The sequence below is a fragment of the Bombus vancouverensis genome, chromosome 5 (genome assembly GCF_051014615.1).
Source record: "Bombus vancouverensis nearcticus chromosome 5, iyBomVanc1_principal, whole genome shotgun sequence".
In the NCBI taxonomy this organism is placed as follows: Eukaryota; Metazoa; Arthropoda; class Insecta; order Hymenoptera; family Apidae; genus Bombus; species Bombus vancouverensis.
Window position 1 is genome coordinate 9,296,145 of NC_134915.1, and position 21,663 is coordinate 9,317,807.

At 40.9% G+C, this 21,663-nt stretch overlaps 1 protein-coding gene across 3 annotated transcripts in view; it reads left to right on the plus strand.

Annotated features, from left to right (window-relative positions):
- dachs (unconventional myosin-IXb-like dachs) overlaps positions 1-20,097 on the plus strand; it is a 30,901-nt gene extending 10,804 nt beyond the window's left edge. The window contains exons 2-17 of one of the 3 annotated variants that reach the window (XM_076618621.1): positions 6,403-6,759; positions 8,593-8,879; positions 11,547-11,718; positions 11,886-12,058; positions 12,133-12,292; positions 12,368-12,484; positions 12,764-12,999; positions 13,088-13,277; positions 14,368-14,645; positions 14,744-14,933; positions 15,237-15,408; positions 15,664-15,875; positions 16,454-16,716; positions 17,142-17,414; positions 17,501-17,600; positions 17,960-20,097. In XM_076618621.1, the coding sequence (XP_076474736.1) occupies positions 6,403-6,759; positions 8,593-8,879; positions 11,547-11,718; positions 11,886-12,058; positions 12,133-12,292; positions 12,368-12,484; positions 12,764-12,999; positions 13,088-13,277; positions 14,368-14,645; positions 14,744-14,933; positions 15,237-15,408; positions 15,664-15,875; positions 16,454-16,716; positions 17,142-17,414; positions 17,501-17,600; positions 17,960-18,114 (3,335 nt within the window). In that variant the 3' untranslated portion in view covers positions 18,115-20,097. Of the gene's footprint in view, positions 1-6,402; positions 6,760-8,592; positions 8,880-11,546; positions 11,719-11,885; positions 12,059-12,132; positions 12,293-12,367; positions 12,485-12,763; positions 13,000-13,087; positions 13,278-14,367; positions 14,646-14,743; positions 14,934-15,236; positions 15,409-15,663; positions 15,876-16,419; positions 16,717-17,141; positions 17,415-17,500; positions 17,601-17,956 lie in introns of those variants that run through there. The other 2 variants (XM_076618620.1, XR_013058391.1) reach the window with 2 other exon arrangements.
- Positions 20,098-21,663: the final 1,566 nt, after the last annotated feature.

Below are 21,663 nucleotides of genomic sequence, written 5' to 3' on the forward strand. Positions count from 1 at the left end.
AATATATAAAATATTGTGCGTCGATAAAATAGTTCATAGTGTTAAGAGCTGGTTTATCGAATTTCCATCATTCTCTTGTCGAATTGTCCGTTCTGTTTCCGGTCTGGCTTTTATTACACGTTTCGATCGAGGAAACAGTTGCATTAACCCATGGCTGCTGGATGTTGCAGGAAGTGTTGGATGTTCATAGAATCTCGTTTATCGAAGTATTATTTTATTTGGCTGTAGCTCTACTACAAAAATATAAAACATCGTGCGCCGATAAAGTATTTGATAGTGTTAAAAGCCAGCTCATCCAAGTACTATCGTTTTCTCGTCGAATTGACCGGTGTTTTCGAGAGCGGTATTCCGGGAATTCGCGTAAATTTTTCACGAAAGCTCGGGTCCCGATCGGCTGGCCAATCGGCTGCCGTCTAAAAGGGATTAATTTCGTGCGGCATCTCGATCGGTCATCGACGAATTTCCGTCGATTGGTATCATGCTATCCCTGTCAAGTATCGAGTTGAATGTAAAAAAATGCACTTTTTTCCCCATCCAAGCTTTTGCACCGTTTTAAAATACATTTTGACCGAGAGCGTACACACAATGCACCCTACGGGAATCAAGATCGTTCTAGTATCGCTTTCGATCGACGAAAGCGACTGAAAGTGCTCCCTGTGCAGTCGAGTTTCATGGATCGCGATGCATTTAGCTCGCAAAACGGCCCACTAAACTTTTACCTCATTGTGATATACGATCCATGTCCCGCCATCCTCCAAACTCTTCTTCACCTTCTCTGTTCATGCTGTTAGAACTTCTCTCTGCTCCCACTCCACTCGACGACGCGTCTTTTTGGTCTTCCGACTACTTCCTGTTCTCTTCTCCACTGAACTTCTCTTTTCGCCTTTGTTTGTCTTTGGTTATCTCCTTTTCTTCGCGTTAGTTACCCTTCTTTTACTCGTTCCCCGCCCCCCTTTCTCCTTAGCTTTCCTCTCGTTCTCTCAGTTTCTTTGATATTTACTCTTTCTCTTTGCCGCTACTTTTCGCTTCTCCGACTTTCTTCTAATTTCTTCCTCCCTTTGATTCCATCTGTTTTTTAGTAGATCTATATTTTTCTTTGATCCTCGTGTTCTTTGTTCTTCTCTTGCTTTGGCTCGATTTCTTTCGCCTTTACTGTATTTTCCGCTCTTTACCCTCTTTTCAGCTATTTTCCTTCCCTTCGCTGTTTCAGCCGCAGTTCATTTTTTACTTCATCCGTCTCATTAGTTTCCTCGGACCTTCTCGGATTTTCTTTTGGATCTTTGCCGTTTTGATCTCTTCCTTTGAATCACGGACTTTCTGGTCTGCCATAATTCGTTTATGGAGACAGTTTCTCTCTTTGATCCAACGTCTGTTGTTTCGCTTTATGCGACCGGTTCCGTTGGCGCCTGTGACAACCAACTTCCGGATACGAGATTAGTTGTGTAACAGGCTCGCAGACTTGGAAATAAGTTATTTAACGGCGGCTCGCGGATCGGTACGCGCGTTGCATTATTTACACGGAGGTCTCGCGTCTCCGATTCTCAGACATGCGATAGTATCGGTATACGATGACAGTGTCTGCTCGATAATCGGCATTTCCAGACACGAAGAACGCTGTAGCCACCAGCAATTCTAGCTCGAATAAATTGTCAACTTCTTTCATATACTAGATTCCAGATAAAAATAACAACGCATATATTGACACCTTTATGCCAGAACCATGAATATTCAAATTTCTACCTTTTTTTCTTCTTCTTGATTCTATAATATTACAAGAATGTATTTTAGTGAAAATAAGAATTTTCAGGATTTGTAGTACACATAAAAATAGCAGGTAGAGATTAATATAGAAATACGTGTATTTTTCATTCGTAAGTTTGATAAAAGACAAGAATGTATTTTAGTGAAAATAAGAATTTTCAGGATTTGTAGTACACATAAAAATAGCAGGTAGAGATTAATGTAGAAATACGTGTATTTTCCATTCGTAAGTTTGATAAAAGACGTTCTTTAACGGGCATCAAAAAGCTTCGCGGCTAAACGGAGAAAAAAGAGGGTCGAACGAGTCCCGACCTGCGTAGCAAGTAAAGATGAATGAAAATGGCCAAACCCCTGAATCCTCTGAATGAGTCAGAGACCGGAGTGAGCGAAAAGCCAAGTGTACGAGCACTATGGTGGTGATTTTCGCGTGGCCGCTCGTAAATCCTAGTTTCTCGTGTGCCGTAGTTCGAAAGGGGGTGATTACTTCCTCGAAGCTGGTGACTCGTCGAAAGTCACACTTTCTTGGCCTGACGTTCGACGCGTCGCTTTATTCCCGCTGGAAACCAAGAACTTTTTCTCTCGCATAATGTTTCTCGCAGAGACATAGAAAAAAAAGAGAAAAGAGGAAAACAAAATGACAAGAAAGAAAATAGAGAGAGAGAGAGAGAGAGAGAGAGAGAGAGAAGAAATGGACGGTTGTTCCTTCCAGCCTCTTTAGGCGGCGTCGTTGCGAGTTTTGCGAAAAGAGAGAATGGCACCTCGTGGTTTTACTTCTTTTTCCTACTTTTCCAAGAGAGACGAGAAACGTTGTGTCTGTCTGGTACGCTTGCTTTTTGTCTTCTCTGCTTCCTTTCTCGCGGGATTGCTTCCTCTTCTCGTGAATAACTCGCGAGGATCTCGGTATTCCCGGCGCGAACGCGACTCTGTTTGCAGACAGCCGTCCACTGGGTACCGTTAATCTAAGACACAATAGCGGAGATGTTGAAGCGAGACCTCGAGACCGAGAATCTGTCACGAGCGTGCAATCAGGTTCGTTGACAGGTGTATCGTTTCTCTATGACCTTTTGACGTTCGATCGACAGCCGTCTTTCACAGAACGCATCAAAGGCTGATGAAATAAAGAAATATCCACTCCTCTTACTCTTTTCCTGCCAGCTGATCGGTAGCGTGTCGAATGAGCGTTGGTCGAAGACCTAATTTCAGGCGGACTTTGTATTCGATTTTGGAGTAGTATAACGAAGTCTTTCTCACATAATATTTTCTAATATGAGAAGATGTAGCAGATTTCAGGTTATTAAAATTGTGTCTTTTCAACCATCCAAGCTTTGTTTTTACTTATTTTCACGATTGTGGTGTACATGTATAATTCTTTGATACAATACGAATAGAATTATGTGCAGGTATAGTATTGGTGGATTAATTGCTATCAAGTCATATACGTTCTTACTCGCTTCGTGTATATTCAGAAGATCTTTATTTTTTTACTTTTTTGTACTAATCACGAAAACGTTACACGAGCCAAACGATCGTTGGCCGAGGTATAAACCGGATGAAAAAGTCAGCCTAGCAGGTTGGCTGTAATAATTACATAGATGAGAGAACAGGTGTTCTTTGAAGTGTATTTTTCACCTTAATACACCAAAGGAAAAAAGTAAAGCAGCTGTCAGCAAACTTCCTCTTGCAATTATCCCTTAATCTCCCCATAGTTCTATTTCTCCAAGGAATTAAATTCTTAAGATGCCAGGCATTTGTCGTTAGACACTTTCGAGCTCACTTCGAGCAGACATAAGCTCGATTATAGTTCAGACGGTTCTTTTCAACGAAGGAACAGGCTGTTATCTGAATTTTCCATCGACTTTCGGGGCAGATTAGACGGCGTTTCTCCGCGGGACGGGATATACTGGTTTCTAATCGGAACATTTAGAAAACGAACACGTTCGTTCGCTATGACAAATCGACAGCGTATCTGTGTGCTGCGTAAACTACGGAACCAGGCGCTCGTGTCCCATATTCGTGAAACCAGTCGAACTGGTATCCGTTGAAAAGAGCCTTTTAGTGTTCCACGTTGGCGATTCCTCGATTTTCTGTAACGCGAATACCGCGATAACGAGTCTGATCGATGAGTTCGGAGAATCGGGTGATTAGAATTAGCTGGTAGTTTGTCTCGCAGACGTTCCAACCATTAGGGACAGCTTAAGCTATAGATAAGGAGAAGAAGAAGAAGAGTTGTTTGTAATTCAAATTTGTCTTGTTCTAGGAAATTTACGAGCTATTTATAATTTTAAATCATAAGAATTCGGTTTCTTAATTAATGTTTGTTTGGCAAATCGGGTATCTAATTTTATATCTATTTCGAAAATTTTCCAAATTCTTATTTATTGGACATTTTTACGTCGTTAAGATAGAAATCTGTGTAAGAAATTTTTAACGTTTCAGCTTCAAAGCTACTTAATTTGTTAGTTGCTACTTTAGTAGAAAAATCTTTCATTATTTGAACATTCAACGATCGACTGTGAATAATTTTTGTTAAACGAAGTCCTTCGCTTATGGTATGCATATCTGAATAACACGAACGACCGGTTTTATCATAATATTGTCTACTAGTTTCATACGACGGGGAAAATCAATAGAGATTTATCAAAGATGATCATTAATTAGTAAAAAAGGAGAAACCAAAAATTCTACTCCTTTGAATTACTTCATCCTAATGAAAGGGGGATAACACTGTAGATGGTCTCCTATTCATTCTTCCGCGAGGAATCAGCCAACCCATCGTTCCACGCATATCGATCCATACTGTACATTAACGAGCTCGCAGAATATTATCATGTGGCGCTATTATGAAGCTAAATGAATAATTCCATGGGGTACGATCAATGGCTAATGACACGGGAACGAGTGGCGAGGAATTTTTCAGGATCGACCCGATTACGTGACGCATACAATTTTCACGTGAAATATTCAGGTGGACACACTGGGTAGCGTGTTCGCGCGCTAAGTACATTTTCCATAGGGCTGGGCTATTAACGAAACGGGCTCGTTCGTTGCACCTTTAGCGGCTGGCTAAATTGCCTATAATGTGGACACGGTGGAAAATTCAAGCGGAAACGCGGGGCGAAAAGTAGAGGCCAGGTCCTCTCTCGGCCATTTCACGTATAGAAATAATTCATTTAGAAAACGAGGCTCGGCCTCGAATTTGCGAGCCGCTGTTTGCCATGGCGCTCGCGAAACGTGCAATAACCCTTTTATCGGCGCCAGAGAGAGCGCACCCTCGTTTGCCAACCACCCAGCGCGCATAACAAACATCCCCGACTCCCAACGATTTTTGCCAGCCTATCGACGAGCTTTTCGATTGGGTAAATGTTCTTTGGACCCTTGAAAATTTGGTTCTCGCAGGTGATTTGCCGCCCCTATGAATTTTGATTTCGACTGTTTTCGTTCCGGTGAATATATTAACTCTTTCGTATTTGCGGATGTTGTATGAAATAACGTTCATGCGTATCTTCATGGGTTTAGATAAAAATTAACGATTCAACGTGGTTGGTTATCGTATGCTTTGGCCTTATTCTGGTTTCAATAAATAGAAGGATTTAAATGTTTCACGAAGCTTCGAAATTGAAATGAAATTTGATTGATTTTAAAGACCGAATAATTATGACATACTGTTCGAATAATCTTGCTTTCATATCTGAGAATGTCATTTATAATAAACTCTCTTATCGACATCGATATTAAACAGGAGCGAATTAAATTGGGACGTCCGATTAAAAGTGTGTGGCGGATGAAAAGAGGGTTGCGCGTTTCGTCCCGGGACTACCGGTGGACTCGTCAGTAAGGCTATGCTCGGTAGTCCCTGCCTTAGACGTAGAGGGAGTCTCGCTAGGTGCGGTATTTGTATCAATCGCTCGTATATTCGACCGCTAGCGAGTTAGACAGACTCGTTGTCGTCGTAGCCCTCTAGTGTTGGCGGTTGGTACCAGCGGATCGCCCGGGAGGTGTTGCGTCGCGTTGATGCCTCGACCTGTCTGCGTCCTATTGATACCGACCCGCCACAAGTGTAACAATCCTTATCAATTAATATTTCTATCCAATCGTTCATATCGTTTCTACCAAATTGTTTTGTTAATAATTCTTCTAATAATCAAAATTCTTCCGTATAGTGCAGACAAAATTTCCTCTAAAACACTTGCCAGAGTTTTTTTCTGGTGAACTTCCATCGATTTCAAAATTTCCAAAATCGAAATTACAAAACATGCACAGATCTAACGTAATCCGTTCTGTTACAGATGTCTCGTTGTCGAATAATCTTGTATTCATATCTCAGAATATCATTTATTATAAACTCTCTTATCGACATCAATATTATACAGGAGCAAATTAAATTGGGACACCCGATTAAAAATGTAACAATTCTTATCAATTAACATTTCCACCCAATCGTTCTTATCGTTTCTAATCGTTTTATTAATCATTCTCCTAATAATCAAGATTCTTCCGTATAGTGCAGACAAAATTTCCTCTAAAACGCTTGCCAGAGTTTTTTTTCTGGGAAACTTCCATCGATTTCAAAATTTCCAAAATCGAAATTACAAAAGATGCACCTTCTAATAACTAGATCTAACGTAATCCGTTGTGTTGCAGATGCCTCGTCGTCGAACGAAGCGGTGCATCTCCAGCAACGTCTGAGGAGCTTGAGCACGGAACTGGTGACCCTGAGGAACCGGCTGCACGTGAACCAGCCGCCGAACAATTCAGGGCCGAACAGTGGTGCATCGGCGCCCCTGTCAAAGAGCCCGGAAAAAGGCGGCGTTCCGTCATCGCCGGCGCCCGCTGTTCCACCAAGGACCACGCTACCGCTTTCCGGCACACTGCCCCACGGCCTCGGTCATCCTTCGGGGCACACGCTGACGGCGTCCGCGATCGTCCATCCGCACGTCAATCACGCCGGCGCGAACACGCTCAGCCACAACTCGACCGCGGCTAATAATTTAATATCCGGTCAGTATGCTGCGGTGCACGCTGTGCACGCGTCCTGGCGAATCTCGATGGATGGTCGATGCAGGACGCTGCATTACTACCGTACTGGGGATTCGCTAGGAAATGCATGCAACTGGGTGATTCTGGTTTACAGAGAACAGGTTGAATCTGGTGATGTTGATATTGGATGTGAATGTGTGTGTTTTTGCAAGTTTTAAAATTATGTTTGGCAATCGTAGTACAGGACAGATATTGGACTTGGTTCAGGATTTTTACATAGTTTTAGGATACTTTAAAATGGTAATGAGCATGGAATTTTTCGGAATTTAAGATCAGTTTGAAGATTATAATATTGTAGAGAAGTCGAGGAATATTATTACTTGGAGATATACGATGACAGTGCAGATGAGAAATTTTTGACAGGATTTGAGCCGAGTTTAAAATTTGTGGTTTAGGAAAAATATTGAAAACTAGGAAATATCGTAGCTTTAAAATTCTAGGATAAGTGTGAATGTTATATCATAGTAATATCGATAGGTAATTTTATTACTTTCGAGCCAGATTCTCGTTTCAATCCGATGTCTTTATTACCGAGTTGATCAAACGGCGAAAACTACGGTTCATCTATATTTTTATCCATCAAGCGTTCGTTACATTATCTAGTGTTCCATCATGATCACTCGATCTACGATGAAATTTACGTAACTCCGTCGGATAAGGCTATAATCAAGCGACGAGTTCTGGCGATTATTGCGAATTAAAACGGATCATGCTATATATGTAAATTGTAACTGTCCACAGTGGATCGTTCATGTGGACATCCATCGAGTTCGTTCCGAGCTCGTTAATATTTAAACGGCGCGTAATATCGTCATTACGTTAATTCGCGATACGTTAGAGCGCAGGCGAGTGCAGCCTTTTCACCCCCTGGATTGGCGAAGGTTGGATGATATTTTAAATAACCAGAGTTCGAAGCTCTGCCCGCGAAATCATCGGAACAGTAAACGCGTCTGTTTACAGAGCTGCCATTTCCCCAACGATTCGTCAAACGTTTTATGATTTATTTACCATTCCTCTGGTCCCTGGATTTTGGTCCAGGTTGTGTCTACTGTTTTTTAAATCTCCACCCCACCCCCTTTTTCCACTCTTTTTTTTATCCGTTTCGGGTTGATGGACAAAAACAAAAATATAAAAAAATATCGCAGCGCGAAAGGTTGCGATTTATTTCAACGCGACCCCATCTCGCGCGATTTCCAGCCGAGAAGAATAAAAATATTTGCGCGTCGACTAAAGCAGTTCACGTGGCTCGCTATGCTGCATCTGATCTCGGATCCCTTCCGGTTAATCGAGCCCCGCCTGGCGAAATTGCACGCGGGTACAGTTAGCCGCGATTCGTTTGAACACGCTTCGAACGCTCCTCGGTCGCTGCCATTCAGACCTATTTTTCTCGTATTTTCTCCAAGGAAGAAACCTGGAAAATGTTCGGTAACGCGTTGTAACATTTAAACTTAGTATTCTATAACATTTCATCTTTTTTCTCTGACTCTGCTGCCTGATATACCAAAATTCTCTGATATACTAACCTCTTCACGCCTCGTGCAGCACACACAGACATTACGCACCAAATATCTACTTCGTCCTCGAGAAATTTATAACGCTGATTCATCATTCGACTACTTCACAAAGCAATTGCCTCCATTTTTCACTGATACCGTAAAATATTTCACAATTTAGGCGATTATATGACTTAAGATTAAACTAGCTTTTGTCAAATAAATACACGAGTAACCTGTTATGTTTCATTTCTACCAATAGGAAAAGTTATTAATAAAAGGATTTCGCGTTTGTGAACAGATTTGGATCCACCAAAGCGGCACAATAGGATTTCTGACGACGGTATAGTGTCGTGCGTGACGGCGTTGGGCTGTCTACGCTCGCCACCGATCTCGAGCATTATCGCCGACGTGAAAAACGCGAAGAGCAATCAGGGTCAGCACCGATGTCTTCCGAAAGGTACCGCGGCTTCGTCTGGGCCTGCAACCTCCACGGCCTTGGACGACCTCATTCATCTACCTGGACCACTGACGGAGGATGCGGTGCTCAAGTGTCTACAGGCTCGATTCTGTGCCAAACAGTACCACGTGAGTGTTTCTTTCTTCACTATTTTTTTCATTCGATGGCTATCTGGAATTAAAAATAATTGTAGCCCAAATGTAGAATAATATATAACCCGAAGATGAATTTTATACTTTAATTACTTATTTAACTTACTTTACTTTATTTAAAGTCAGACTAATGGTAGAATCGAGGAATTTTACATGTTGAAAAACGTAGATATTGGGATAGTTCAAGTTTTTTTTTTATCATAGCACAATGATATCGGCGCGTTCGTTTCGACTTCTATGTTGGTATCCCGTAATCTGACATTCCGATAATCGGCACAAATTTCACCTAATCGAGCCGCGCATTCTTTGCCCTTCGCCAATTGAATCGGCCGGTGCATCAATCACTCTCGGCCTCGATAGCGACGACAGGACACGATAAGTTCGCGCCGCTTCTAATTGAGATGAATGCCCCGTTAGCAAAGATACTGTACCGTACCATTTAACATCTGCAACGTTCGTAAAATCGTGAAAACGCTCGAGAAGTTTTCATACTTGGAACACCGCGAAGATCAATTAATCTAACTCTTAAATCCTCGAAAGGAGCTTTGTTCCTCCCTTTACTGGTTTATCGATTATCGTTGCTCGGGCGGCCCGATGTACTATCGGGTTGTCGAATTTAACGAGGTCTCGACCGAGTATCCCCTTCAGAGATAGCCGTGTGCTCGAAGGAGAAATCGGGAGTTTCTCAATAGGTCGTTGAAACGAGGGGAAACCGAGGCGAAAGAAAGGGAACGCCTCGGGTGAAAAAGTCTGTCGATGGTCTCGTTGACCGTGGACAGATATCGCGCGGTTTGATTGCACCGAGCTGCTCTGATGGACGCAAAAACGGCTCCGTTTCCGGTCCCTGTAGCTCCAGTCGCAATTACTTTTTGCAAACGAACGCGCTCGTCATTTTCTTACGGATATCCGCCACCTGATTAATTATTCCTTTCTCATTATCCAATCGTTTGATTACATTCTCCACGTGTTTGCATTCCGTGCTTGTTTATTTACACTTTTCTTTTCATCGTTTTTAATCGTTTTTTTTTGTATCAGTTGTTTACATTGGAGGACTTGTTTATGTTTGGAATTTATTTACATTCGTATTTGTTTATTTGCGAACTGTATATTGCGCGATGAAACCATAAGTACACATATACAGGCAGTAAATTGTCAGAGGATTTGAATATTTTTGTGTATAAATTAGCTGTGTTAACGATACACTTTGCAATTTCATTAGCACTGTAACGAGGCACGAATAACGTTATCGTATAATAAGGCTAAACGTGACTTCATTAAATATTGTATTAATTAAATGCTTTAATAAGCTCTGCGAAGTCTATGCTTGCGACAGATATCTTCTATGTATACATTTTCGATATTATTTCAAACTTTGTCGACATAATCACTATAGTCACGTCTCATTACAATATTAATGTGAAATTTCAAAATGGTGCATATAGTACACATAATATATTCATGAAAGATTCTTATGGTAAAAGAGTATGCAAATACAGTCGCCAATCGCTGTAGACAGAAAAATCAGAATCAACAAGGAATGATGTAAAACACGTGTGTTAACACCGGTTTGAATTTCAAAAGGAATCTAAGCTCGACTGTACGAGCTAGCTGCACGAAAGCTCGCAGCACAAGGGAATCGAGGCGAACATCAGAGGCCACGGGGCCTGACGTGGGACCGGTTTTCTCTCTCCCCACTCGGCTTTCGGGCGTTTTTCATCTTTTTGTTCATCCTGCGTGGCGTTGCTTTCTCTAGATGGGCTTCTAATAGGAATCGAGACCCGCCAAAGCCTCGCCGCTCGTACATTGTTGCATCAGACTGCGCTATCGTCCTCTCTTCTCGTCCACTCTTCGTTTTCCAACCCGAGATGTTCCAATTTTCGAGTGTCCATACTTCCAGGCGTCCTTCCAACCCTCTTCCAGAATGCTATTCAAATAAACCGCGATGCATACTGAAATATCAACTCGTGAATCTTGTTCAGGCACGCTCGACGAAGATCTCTAGAAAAGACGTAGTTCAAGGATGTATTCTTTCTCTTTTGTGAGGAAAAGTCGATCGTTACTAGTAGACCAGAGATGTTTGTGCAAATTCCAATTTTTATGCAATTTTAGTGCAGATTTGTTTCGCCGATTAAGCATCGACAGATATTATATCTTATGCGTATTAAATATTTTCGCGCAACAAAATATCCAATAAATGCATGAACATTCTTGATCTAAACAATTTTTAATAGATCGTAGAAAGGCTTCTTCCAGTGAGTGACTTATCTCTCCCCCCTTCTTCTGTTGATAATTTAATTTCAAATTTTTTCTATGTGGAATAATTTCGCGGTGATCAGTGCTACGTAATAACAAAGACAAGATAGATGCCCCTAGTATCAGCTTGGTATAATCAGGCTCAGCAAGATCGAACTGCGATTAATCTTGTCTGATGGCTGGTTGCAAAGCACGCGGCATCTAGGCATCCATAACCCACGCGTCCGATACGCAATAACAATGCAAAAAGCAACACGGTTGGACAGTGAAGGAAAAAGTAGTCTCATTTCGCATCGTCCCTGACGAGGGCTGTACCGCGATCGCCGCGTGTCAAGACGCTTTGTGGACGAACCGACAATCGGACGAGTAGATAATCGAAACGCGTTTCAGACGAACGTGGGCCCCATACTGGTCTGTATCAATCCATATACGGACGTCAGGAATCCATTGACCTTAACGAGCACCAGGGCCGTACCTTTGGCGCCCCAACTGAACAAAGTCGTTCAGGAGGCCGTGCGACAGCAATCGGAAACCGGATACCCCCAGGCCATCATTCTTTCCGGTAAGCAGCCGACATTTTTCATCCACAAATCTTCTTAATCTATTTAATACCTATACAGCTTGTTATATTTACTATCTCTTTTACTTTTAGATCTATCTTCTATATGTGTATTATTTGATCTATTTTACGACGATTCTGAGAGTTATATGTTAATTGTTGCTGTTTAGGGACCAGTGGTTCCGGCAAGACATACGCCTCTATGTTGTTACTTAGGCAATTGTTCGACGTGGCTGGAGGTGGTCCAGAAACGGACGCCTTCAAACATTTGGCAGCAGCCTTCACAGTTCTTAGGTCTCTGGGATCTGCAAAGACTGCCACCAACTCGGAGAGTTCTAGGATAGTACGTGACAGTTCATTCTTTTTCCTTTTCCCTCTGGCAAAGGGTAGAATTGATTATGGGGGTTGTTCCTCTAGGGTCACTTTATAGAGGTCCAGGTTACGGACGGTGCCTTGTACAGAACGAAGATACACTGCTATTTTCTGGACCAAACGCGAGTCATCAGGCCACTACCGGATGAGAAGAATTACCACATATTTTACCAAATGTTAGCCGGCTTGTCGCACGAGGAACGAGGTAGAGAATTGGGTTTTGATACGATAGGATGTTTGATTATTGGAATATTTATTTAGTTTTTGCTTTATTCGCTAGTCAAACTTAATTTGGAGGGTTACAATCTAAAGAACTTGAGGTATCTACAGCATGGAGACACTAGGCAGGACGAAGCTGAAGATGCCATTAGGTTCCAAGCGTGGAAGGCCTGTTTAGGTATAATAATCGCCCACCTATATTTCTAGATAGTACATAATTATTTAATAGAATCTACAATAAATTTCCTCTAACTTCCTTATCTTCAACATTTAATATTCCAAATTTTAGTCAATATATCATGAAGTGCACAGATATAATAATATCTGGATAGCTATTGCCACTCAAAATAAAACGTATCATTTACAATTTAATCCTGAAGATTATGTTTTTTAATAATATTTAAGAAAAAATTTTCCAAATATTCCAAGTTCAATTATCACACAATATTATTTATAGGTGTGTTAGGTATACCCTTCTTAGATGTAGTGCGAGTATTAGCGGCAGTGTTGATCCTGGGCAACGTTGGTTTCACGGATCGACCGGGAGTCGAGGTCGGTGTCATCGGAGAGAACGAATTAGCCTCTGTCGCGGCTCTTCTAGGCGTGCCACCACCAGCACTGCTTAGAGGACTCACTTCGAGGACGCACAATGCCCGTGGCCAGCTGGTGAAGTCGGTCTGCGACGCAAATATGGTACTGTTAACTCATTCCGTGCAATCTGTGCTATAACGCCGCCGATCGGTCGGAGCGGAACCATGTTGAAGGGTGTTTGTTTATGCAGTCTAACATGACCAGGGACTCGCTGGCCAAAGCTCTGTATTGCCGTACCGTCGCCACGATCGTCAGGAGAGCCAACAGCCTGAAGAGGCTAGGTTCCACCCTTGGTACACTTTCGTCGGACTCGAATGAATCTGTTCATAATCAAGCCGAAGTGACCAGTCAACATGCGTCCACTATTGGCAGTTCTGCAGGTAGGTGGAAGTCTAGAATTTGTGGTACAATAGGTCATTTGAAAATGACTAATAATTCTACAAATAATATATAGAGTATACGTACAATTCAATCATTTTCTTATAATTATTCGAATCTTTTTTTATTGTATTTCCTTTATGGTATAAAAGCTAATTAAAAGTCACTTGGTGCCTTACTATTGTTAACACATACGACCCTCTGTCGGATTAATAGATTTTGGTTTGGTCGTATCATTGGTAAAAAGTCGTACGTGTCTTAAATTTAAATTGTTCAAGCAATGTTCATCGACTATTGAAATTGTTCGAATAATTATGAGCGGTATGATAGACACAATTAAAATTGTCAGATTGAACGAATAAGTGAATTTATTTAAGGAATGTGAAATAAAATTTTGTCCCAATTGCAACTTATTTAAGGAAGGAAAATTAACCCCTTGCCTTACAATTTTTTTTAGTAACTTAACTGTGAGCCTTATCTCACTTCACTGCTATAAAGTTATGTTGAATGATAATAATTTGTACCTATTAATCTTTGGTAAGGATTAATATTAACGAACTAAAATTTAAATTAACGTTGAAACTCAACTTTGTTGCAAATATAATCTTATCCTTGTTGCATCGGAACCAGTTTGTATCTTGAATATGACTCGATATTATAAGGCAGCGGGGTTAGCAAAGGCATGCTATATGAAATAACACGTACTACAAAACCAGCTGGCTGTTTTTGACGAGTATACTTGTCATGAAGAAATGGCAATATTTTGTGTTATGACGAGTATACTCGTCATGCGTAAAAAGTAGTTACAATTTGCTGTTTAAATTACAATTTTAGTGAAGACTTAATTTAACATGCTTTGAATATTTGGAAGCCAAGACGAAATAAAACGAACAAAGAAAAGAATATAAATAATTATTATGAAGAAATTGTATATAGCGTGAACAATGCGACACATTTTACGTACATACTTTTCAAAGACGTTGCATCAGTTAACTGTTTAACTAAAACGTACCTATTGCCACCCTTATAGGTTTCATTACTTCCAAATTTATTCTTTTCTCTATTAGTCGCAATCTCTCGTGTCACGTGCAGGTGGTACCGGTTCCAGAAGCATGACCGCGCTGAACAACGCGGTACGGCACGCGACGGATGGCTTCATCGGAATCCTGGACATGTTTGGTTTCGAGGATCCAAAACCAAGTCAACTGGAGCATCTGTGCATCAATTTATGCGCGGAAACCATGCAACATTTCTACAACACGCATATATTTAAGAGCTCGATCGAGAGCTGCCGCGATGAAGGCATTCGATGCGACGTGGAGGTCGACTACGTCGATAACGTGCCATGTATCGATCTCATCTCTTCTCTGGTGAGCGTTTAAGAAGTTTCGATAATTTATTCAAATCTGGGATTTGTTCAAACGATCGAGAAGCATGTAGTACGAGGATTTTCCGACTTGTTTCGTAGAGAACCGGTCTGTTGAGTATGCTGGATGTCGAATGTTCGATTCGTGGCACTGCTGAGAGCTACGTGGCGAAAGTGAAGGTTCAGCACAAACAGAATCCACGGTTGTTCGAACCTAGGACCGTAGATTGCAGGTCATTTGGGATCCAGCATTTCGCTGGCAGAGTTACTTACGATGCCTCCGATTTTCTGGGTATGTGGACGATAATATTTTTTAATGTACATATATGTTCTTATACTTATCCTTACGTCTTATTTAAATCAACAATGATTCTTTATATTTTTTTTCGTGGGAAGCTTGTTTTATAATGTCTACCAAGTTTTATCTTTAATATGAAGAAAAATATCGAAATCTTTATTGAATTTAATTCTCAATTTAATTCTCAATCCAAACCTCAAACGTAGTTCGATATTGGAAACCGAAGAATAAAAAGACATCCCCCTCAAAACCCTATTCACAATGGTACACCATAAAATACGGAATTTTTCTATAAAGATACCAATAAGGACGTGGTTCCCGACGATCTGGTAGCCGTATTCTACAAGCACACGTGTAGCTTTGGTTTCGCCACCCATCTGTTTGGCAGCGAACTGAAAGCTCTCTACGCGAGCGATACAGTGCCCAGGGGTGTCAGCTTCAGGATATCGCCCACATCCCATACCGACCTGTAAGAAAAAGACCCTGATCGCACAGCCAAAAATTTGGAATCGCCACTTGTTCCATAAAATTTAAGAATTAAAAAACAAGAAAATCAGCTTAGAATTCTATCATCTTAGACAATCTTTTTTTCTACAAAGTTATTTAAATTAGTAATAAAATTGGCAGGAGATTCTACGTAGATACAATTAAAATGTGATTCGAAATTTTTGGTCGGCAGGATTTTTACGAGGTGCAAGAGCGATCGTTGATAATTTCCTTTCAGATTGAACGGAGACGAGCCGATCTCCACGTTAACGCAGGACTTCCACACGAGGCTGGATAATCTCCTGAGGACTTTGGTCCACGCGAGGCCCCACTTTGTCAGGTGCATTAGGAGCAACGGTACCGAGACGCCTCTTCACTTAGACAGAGGCGTGACTATGCGTCAGATACGATCCCTTCAGGTTCTCGAGACGGTGAATCTAATGGCCGGCGGTACGTCTTGAAACTATCTACGACAGGGAATTTACATACGCGCGTGGTAGATCTCTTTGCCTGTTATCGCCTGTGGCGTTTGATCTTATCCCTGTCAATGATTCCTCCCTGAAAATAGTAGAATTTTGGAAGTCGTGGGAGTTGAATGTTTCTTAATTTCTCAGATTTAGAAATGTGTATGTAGTATGTATAATAAAAATAAGTTAATTTTTCATACATTTAAGTCAATTTTCAATCAAATTTCAATCAATTTACGATCGTTCAACACGACGTTAACATTCGTTTATTTTTAATCAATCAATCTAGCGTTGTATCACTAGAGTTGATCGTGTATACAATGTAAAATTGTAGTAGATGTATGACTGAAACAATAGGTGTTTTGTGCAGTGCATTATATAATAATTTTTGACGATAAAAATATCAGGCGGCAAAGACGTAATATAAATCTTTCAATTGAACGATTCTAATTCTTATCCAAAATGTACTATTGAAAGGAGAATAGTTTATTATTTGATTGTTAGGATTATTCTTTTGAAACATTTAGTTGAGAAGAGGGCGTCGGCTCGAAAAAATTGCAGGATATCCGCATCGGATGCGTTTCAAGGCGTTCAATGCGAGGTACAGGTTGATCGCGCCGTTCAAGCAACTGCGTCGTGCCGAGGAACAAGCGGTGGAGGATACGAAGCTTATTTTGCAGAACGCACAGCAACTGAAGAGCAAATTCGGCGCGAGCACCAGCTGGGCGCTTGGCAAGAGGCACATCTTCCTCAGCGAGGGCATTAGGCAACAACTCGAGAACCTACGCTCGGAAACACGCAGGAAAGCCGCCACCGTGATACAGGTAATGGGATTTTTCGCGACGCCCTTATCTTTTAATTACCAACGAAACGTTAATAAAACCCTTTCCGCTATTTCTTGTTTAGTGTTCTTTGTTCATTTAAAAGAAGTATGCTGTTTAATATCCTCAGAGCTCCTTAAAGTATTTGATCCATTTCCACTTTTTAAATGCTTTCCAATCGAGATATTCCATCTGGAATTATTACAACAATAAATAGGAATCATTTCCAATCGTTTACTCTCAAAATATCGTTTTTTAATTTTCTTGCATTTGAAGATATAGAAATAATTATTGAGAGAAACAATTTTGGGACAAATACTTTTGACACAAGGAGAAATAAAACTTACCTAATCAAAAGTCTTCCATCTTACATTAAAAAAAGAGTTACTAATTAAGGAACGCTAAATTATCTCTTTACCTATTTTCAGTCCACGTGGAGAGGTTGGCGGGTGCGGAGAAGGTGGCCTTTGAGGAAAACCACTATAGGTGTAACATCTGGTATCGGTCAGAAAAAGCCTCAACAACCCACATCTGCTAACACTGGAACCGTTCAAAGGAACGTTACCACTGCCACGGGTACCGGAACCGGAACAAGACCTAGGCCCCAGCCAATCGCTGGCACGCCACCTCCCGATCCATCGGAGAAGTGCGCAGACCAGAAAATGATCCAGCAAACGTGCACCTTATTCGGATTGGATTTGGTAAACAGAGCTGGCATGTTTTTATGGAGATCTCTGTTCCAAGGCCTTGACTGTAGGTTGTGAAACAAAATGGAACTTTGTTGCAGGAACGACCACCTCCGGTACCGCCCAGTAGATCGTACACCGTGACTGGAAACACAAAGTTGGGCTATCCGCAGACTAGAATCATGAAGATGCCCTTCCCAGGTAAGGAGGTGGTTGCTCTAATAAATATTATTAAACTTGGGAATTTAAGCATCGTGTTAGGGAATATTTGTGTATTAGCTAGATATTGATTTAAAATAGCATAACTTTGTCCTTTTGTCGAATTTTGTATTAGAGAATATTTATATATTGATCGCTGATAATGATTCAAAGAAATACAATGCCCTATGAAACATTTGGAGAATTTGTTTAAGTTGTGTTAGTAGATGAAAGATTCGAGTTCTAATTCTATTCGTGCAGAGTGGTTCGATTTATTCTAGAATGATTCTTCCCTGGATTCATCGTACTACGCATTTGGTTTTGCTTTCCAAATACGGGTGGAGTTATTGTTCTTTCAGAAGAGGGTGAAGGGGAGGTGGTGCTCCTGAAGGGTGAAACGGTTCTGGTCGTGGGTGCGTCTCCCAGGCGAGGTCACCTGCTGGTGGAACACAACAACACCACGCTACACGTGCCCTATCAGTTCATGGAGCTGAAGCCATGTAATATTAACATCTGAACGCGTTATTTATTTCCGTGGCGTTTTCGTCGCTCGTACGATGCCGTGAGTTTAACTTTAATTCGGCTAAAAATTTCATCGAATTTGCTATCAGGGAACCTTGGTTTATAAAATAAAAATTGAAATCTTTATTCAAACTTTGACAGAGAAATCTATAGGGAAAAATAGGAATGTGGGAACATAATAGTACATGGATAGCCGTTTCTTATTTAAAAGGACGACTCGAATAGAGTCGGAACTTTGCTTCCTCTCCGCGATTCCATTCTTTTTTCTTTGTTATATTCGTTCTAGTCTATAATCCGTCATTATGCTTATATTCCATCTTCCTTGACATATATCCTTTTTCCACATCTCTTGATGTCCTATTCGCGAGCCATTTTCTTCAGACAAAAACAACCTGCCGATGAAAAACAAACGCGAGAGATCCTCGCGGAAACGTTGTTATCCGATTGGACTTCCGGATGCAATTTAAACTTCCAATTAGCTTCACACAGTTACTCTGTGCGCCTTTTTTCCTCTCCTCGTTTAAACTATGAAAACTGTCCTCTTCCCATGTATATCGTTCCACATTTTACCTACTGGAGATGTGAAAGTAATTGTCATGTTAATTCTGAAACACAAACCAGTAATTTTTTCCAGATTTTTATTGTTATAATACTAATAATGATATTTTGAAGTGCTATATGACAAACGAAAACTTTGTCAATCATAAAAATCATAAAAAATTTGTGTTTTAGGATGAAATTCGTATGAAATTGGTACTACTATCGATAAACTAGCGTTACAGGAAAAGTGAAAGGAATGAAAATTAGCAGAAAAGTTCATGACACTGGCATCGTTCGAGCGGCAAGGGAACACCGATAAGATTAGAATTAGAAGCGCGGCTAGGACAGTGAAGTTTGTCCTTTAATTAATTACGTCGACCGTCGAGCGAGAGTTTCACGCGGAAGTCAGTACACCGGTGCTTATCGTTCGCTCGAAACGCGTCTCGTCTTCCTCGCTCCTTCCGCGTGGGTGGCAGCCACCCTCCACGGGCCACGTTCGTCTTCCATGTAGATAAGTACACTCAAGCCGACTCGCGTTTTCGAATTAGTAAGCATGTTAGCCGTTAAATGCCGTTGAGTCTCGCGATCTTCCGTATATGAGTAGATCATGTAGAGTAGATCATATATGAGTAGATCATGCGACGATAACAAGTACGATCGATCGTAGACCCAGTGATAAGAGAATTTTAGGAAATTTATGGTTGTAACGGTGTGTGAATGATCAGTTTCGAATATGTTTCAAACTCGTTGAATCTTTTTTGGAATTATGGTTGGTACGATGTGTTAAACAAGAATTTAATAGGGGTATAAGATCGTCAATGTATAAGTGTTGGGGGGAGGGGGGTTAGAGGATATTTACCAACAGTATTCTGTCTTTGAATTCTTAGTGCCAATTTCTAGAAAGAAAGCTGCAGCTACTGTAGAACGTCCAAATTTCGTTTGCAGGAATTTAAGTAAAATGTTGGTGGAGTCAGGGATGAAAAGAAAATTCACTTCCAGAGACGAGATTTGGTCGTTCTACGGTGTATTTGTACATGTATTATATGATTAAGAGATCGACTTCGTAACATAGCTCGACCGTAGGTCTAAAGAATAGATTTAATCGAACAAGTTACTCTATCATTATCGCGATAATCATAACAGGCAACAAGTTCTAACATTGAATCGGGAAAGGTAGATAGGAGAGACAGAGTGAGAGTGCGCTTTGTAGATATACGAAACTCGTTCAGTTAGAAACGATAAGCGTCCATTGAGAGGAACAGGCGAGAGTTCGGCCTGGAAACTCTGTCGAGTTCACCGTTTCGAGAATATGTACATACGAGTATGTATGCCGAATGTTACGTAGTTTACAGATACCAGAGCTGATGCATACGTATAGATAGCTATAAGTGCGTCGAGATATTTTTGAATAAAATATAAGCGTTTTTGAAAATGATAACGACCATTCTTCTTACTCGCCCTTAGTTTCTTTCATCCGTGAAAATTCAGCACCTCTCCGCGCTAGAGTGAAAACACATAAAGTGTGTTTCGTTCGTTAGAAATAGTTCCCTTTACCAAGAAACTAAATTAATACGGCTATTTTACTTCAAATAAGAGGCACTGCTTCCTTCAATTAGGAAATTCCTCCTTCTCTTTTCTCTTCTTTTCGCTCTATTGACACACGTTTCCACGTTCATTTATTTATAATTCTCACTATTCATCCTGCTATTTCTCCACCTACACGAACATTTATAAACGTCGATCTACGACTCTTTGCCATTTTTTCCCCTTATCAACTCGTGATCTGAAATTCCTCCGCTTCAATGATCGCAATAGCGATTCCTGCACGATACGTTCGATCCCCTGTGTAGAAAATCAAGCGTCAAAGAGACAAACTTATTGCATCACCTTGTCAACTTGTTTGTGGAGTTCACGCATACACGTGACCATTAGTGCACGTGGAACAGCATGCGTGGCTGCAGTTGTAAAAGGATGTCATGTATGGGACTTAATAATAAGCAGTTTCGAGGGATAGCGCGATTCGCGTTCGCATTAACAAGCGACGCGGTGCGACCGATCCGGTGTTAATTAGCTTTTAATTAACATTGTTCCAACGGGAGAGTATACGAAATTTATGTAACTCGGCCGACTCGCATTCGCTTGGCCAGATTTGCGCCGTTTGATCCACATCGTCTGTGGACAGGAATTTGGTTAATTACCCGACGAATAATACCGGAAGGTATTGTTTAGATACTTGCCAGCTTATGTATAATTATGGTGGTAAAATTAGTATCTAGTATAACTGATGATAATACAAGGTATTTTTATTAATAAATTTAATTAAGGCTAAAACTGAATTCATAGAGGAATATGGATATTATTGTATTTCCGATGAATACAATTTTGACGTCAGAGATAAAACCTTTGATCCAAATTATGTTTAAATAAAAGGTATAATCATCGCGATTAGTTCAAATTGTATAATTTGATCTGCATTTCGGTATACACGTCCCAAATCAGTTAACAATGACGAGTCATCTCGAGAAACCTACTTTGCTTTCAAAGGTCCGTTTTTCAACAAGATTTGGCGATAAAGAAGCGAAATTCAAGATCGACTTATCGCTCTTAAATTTTATAAAACGATGAAATAGTCGAAAGAAGCCATACAAAATATTTCCTTCTAACGTTCGCTATCAGCAAACTTCTTCCATTGTGACTACAGTTCTACGTTCTTGATTCAATCAGAGTTAACAAAGATCCTTCAGAATGCATTCCGTCACCGAGACCCAGTGTCCTACTTCGTATTTTCTCTCATTTTCCTTCAAGAAATTCTACAATTCCAGAGAAACTTGCGCGCACGTCTGTCCCCACGGCAGAATCATGCCTGTTACCCTCTTTTTCCCAGATTTAATTTTCTCTCGCGAGGTGTGCCTTCGACGTTTAGCGCGACACTCGCGGCAGGAAGTGGGCAGGCTCGTGTCTCGTTTCCAGCGCGCCTGCTGCCGCGGAAGAATGCTCGCTGCAA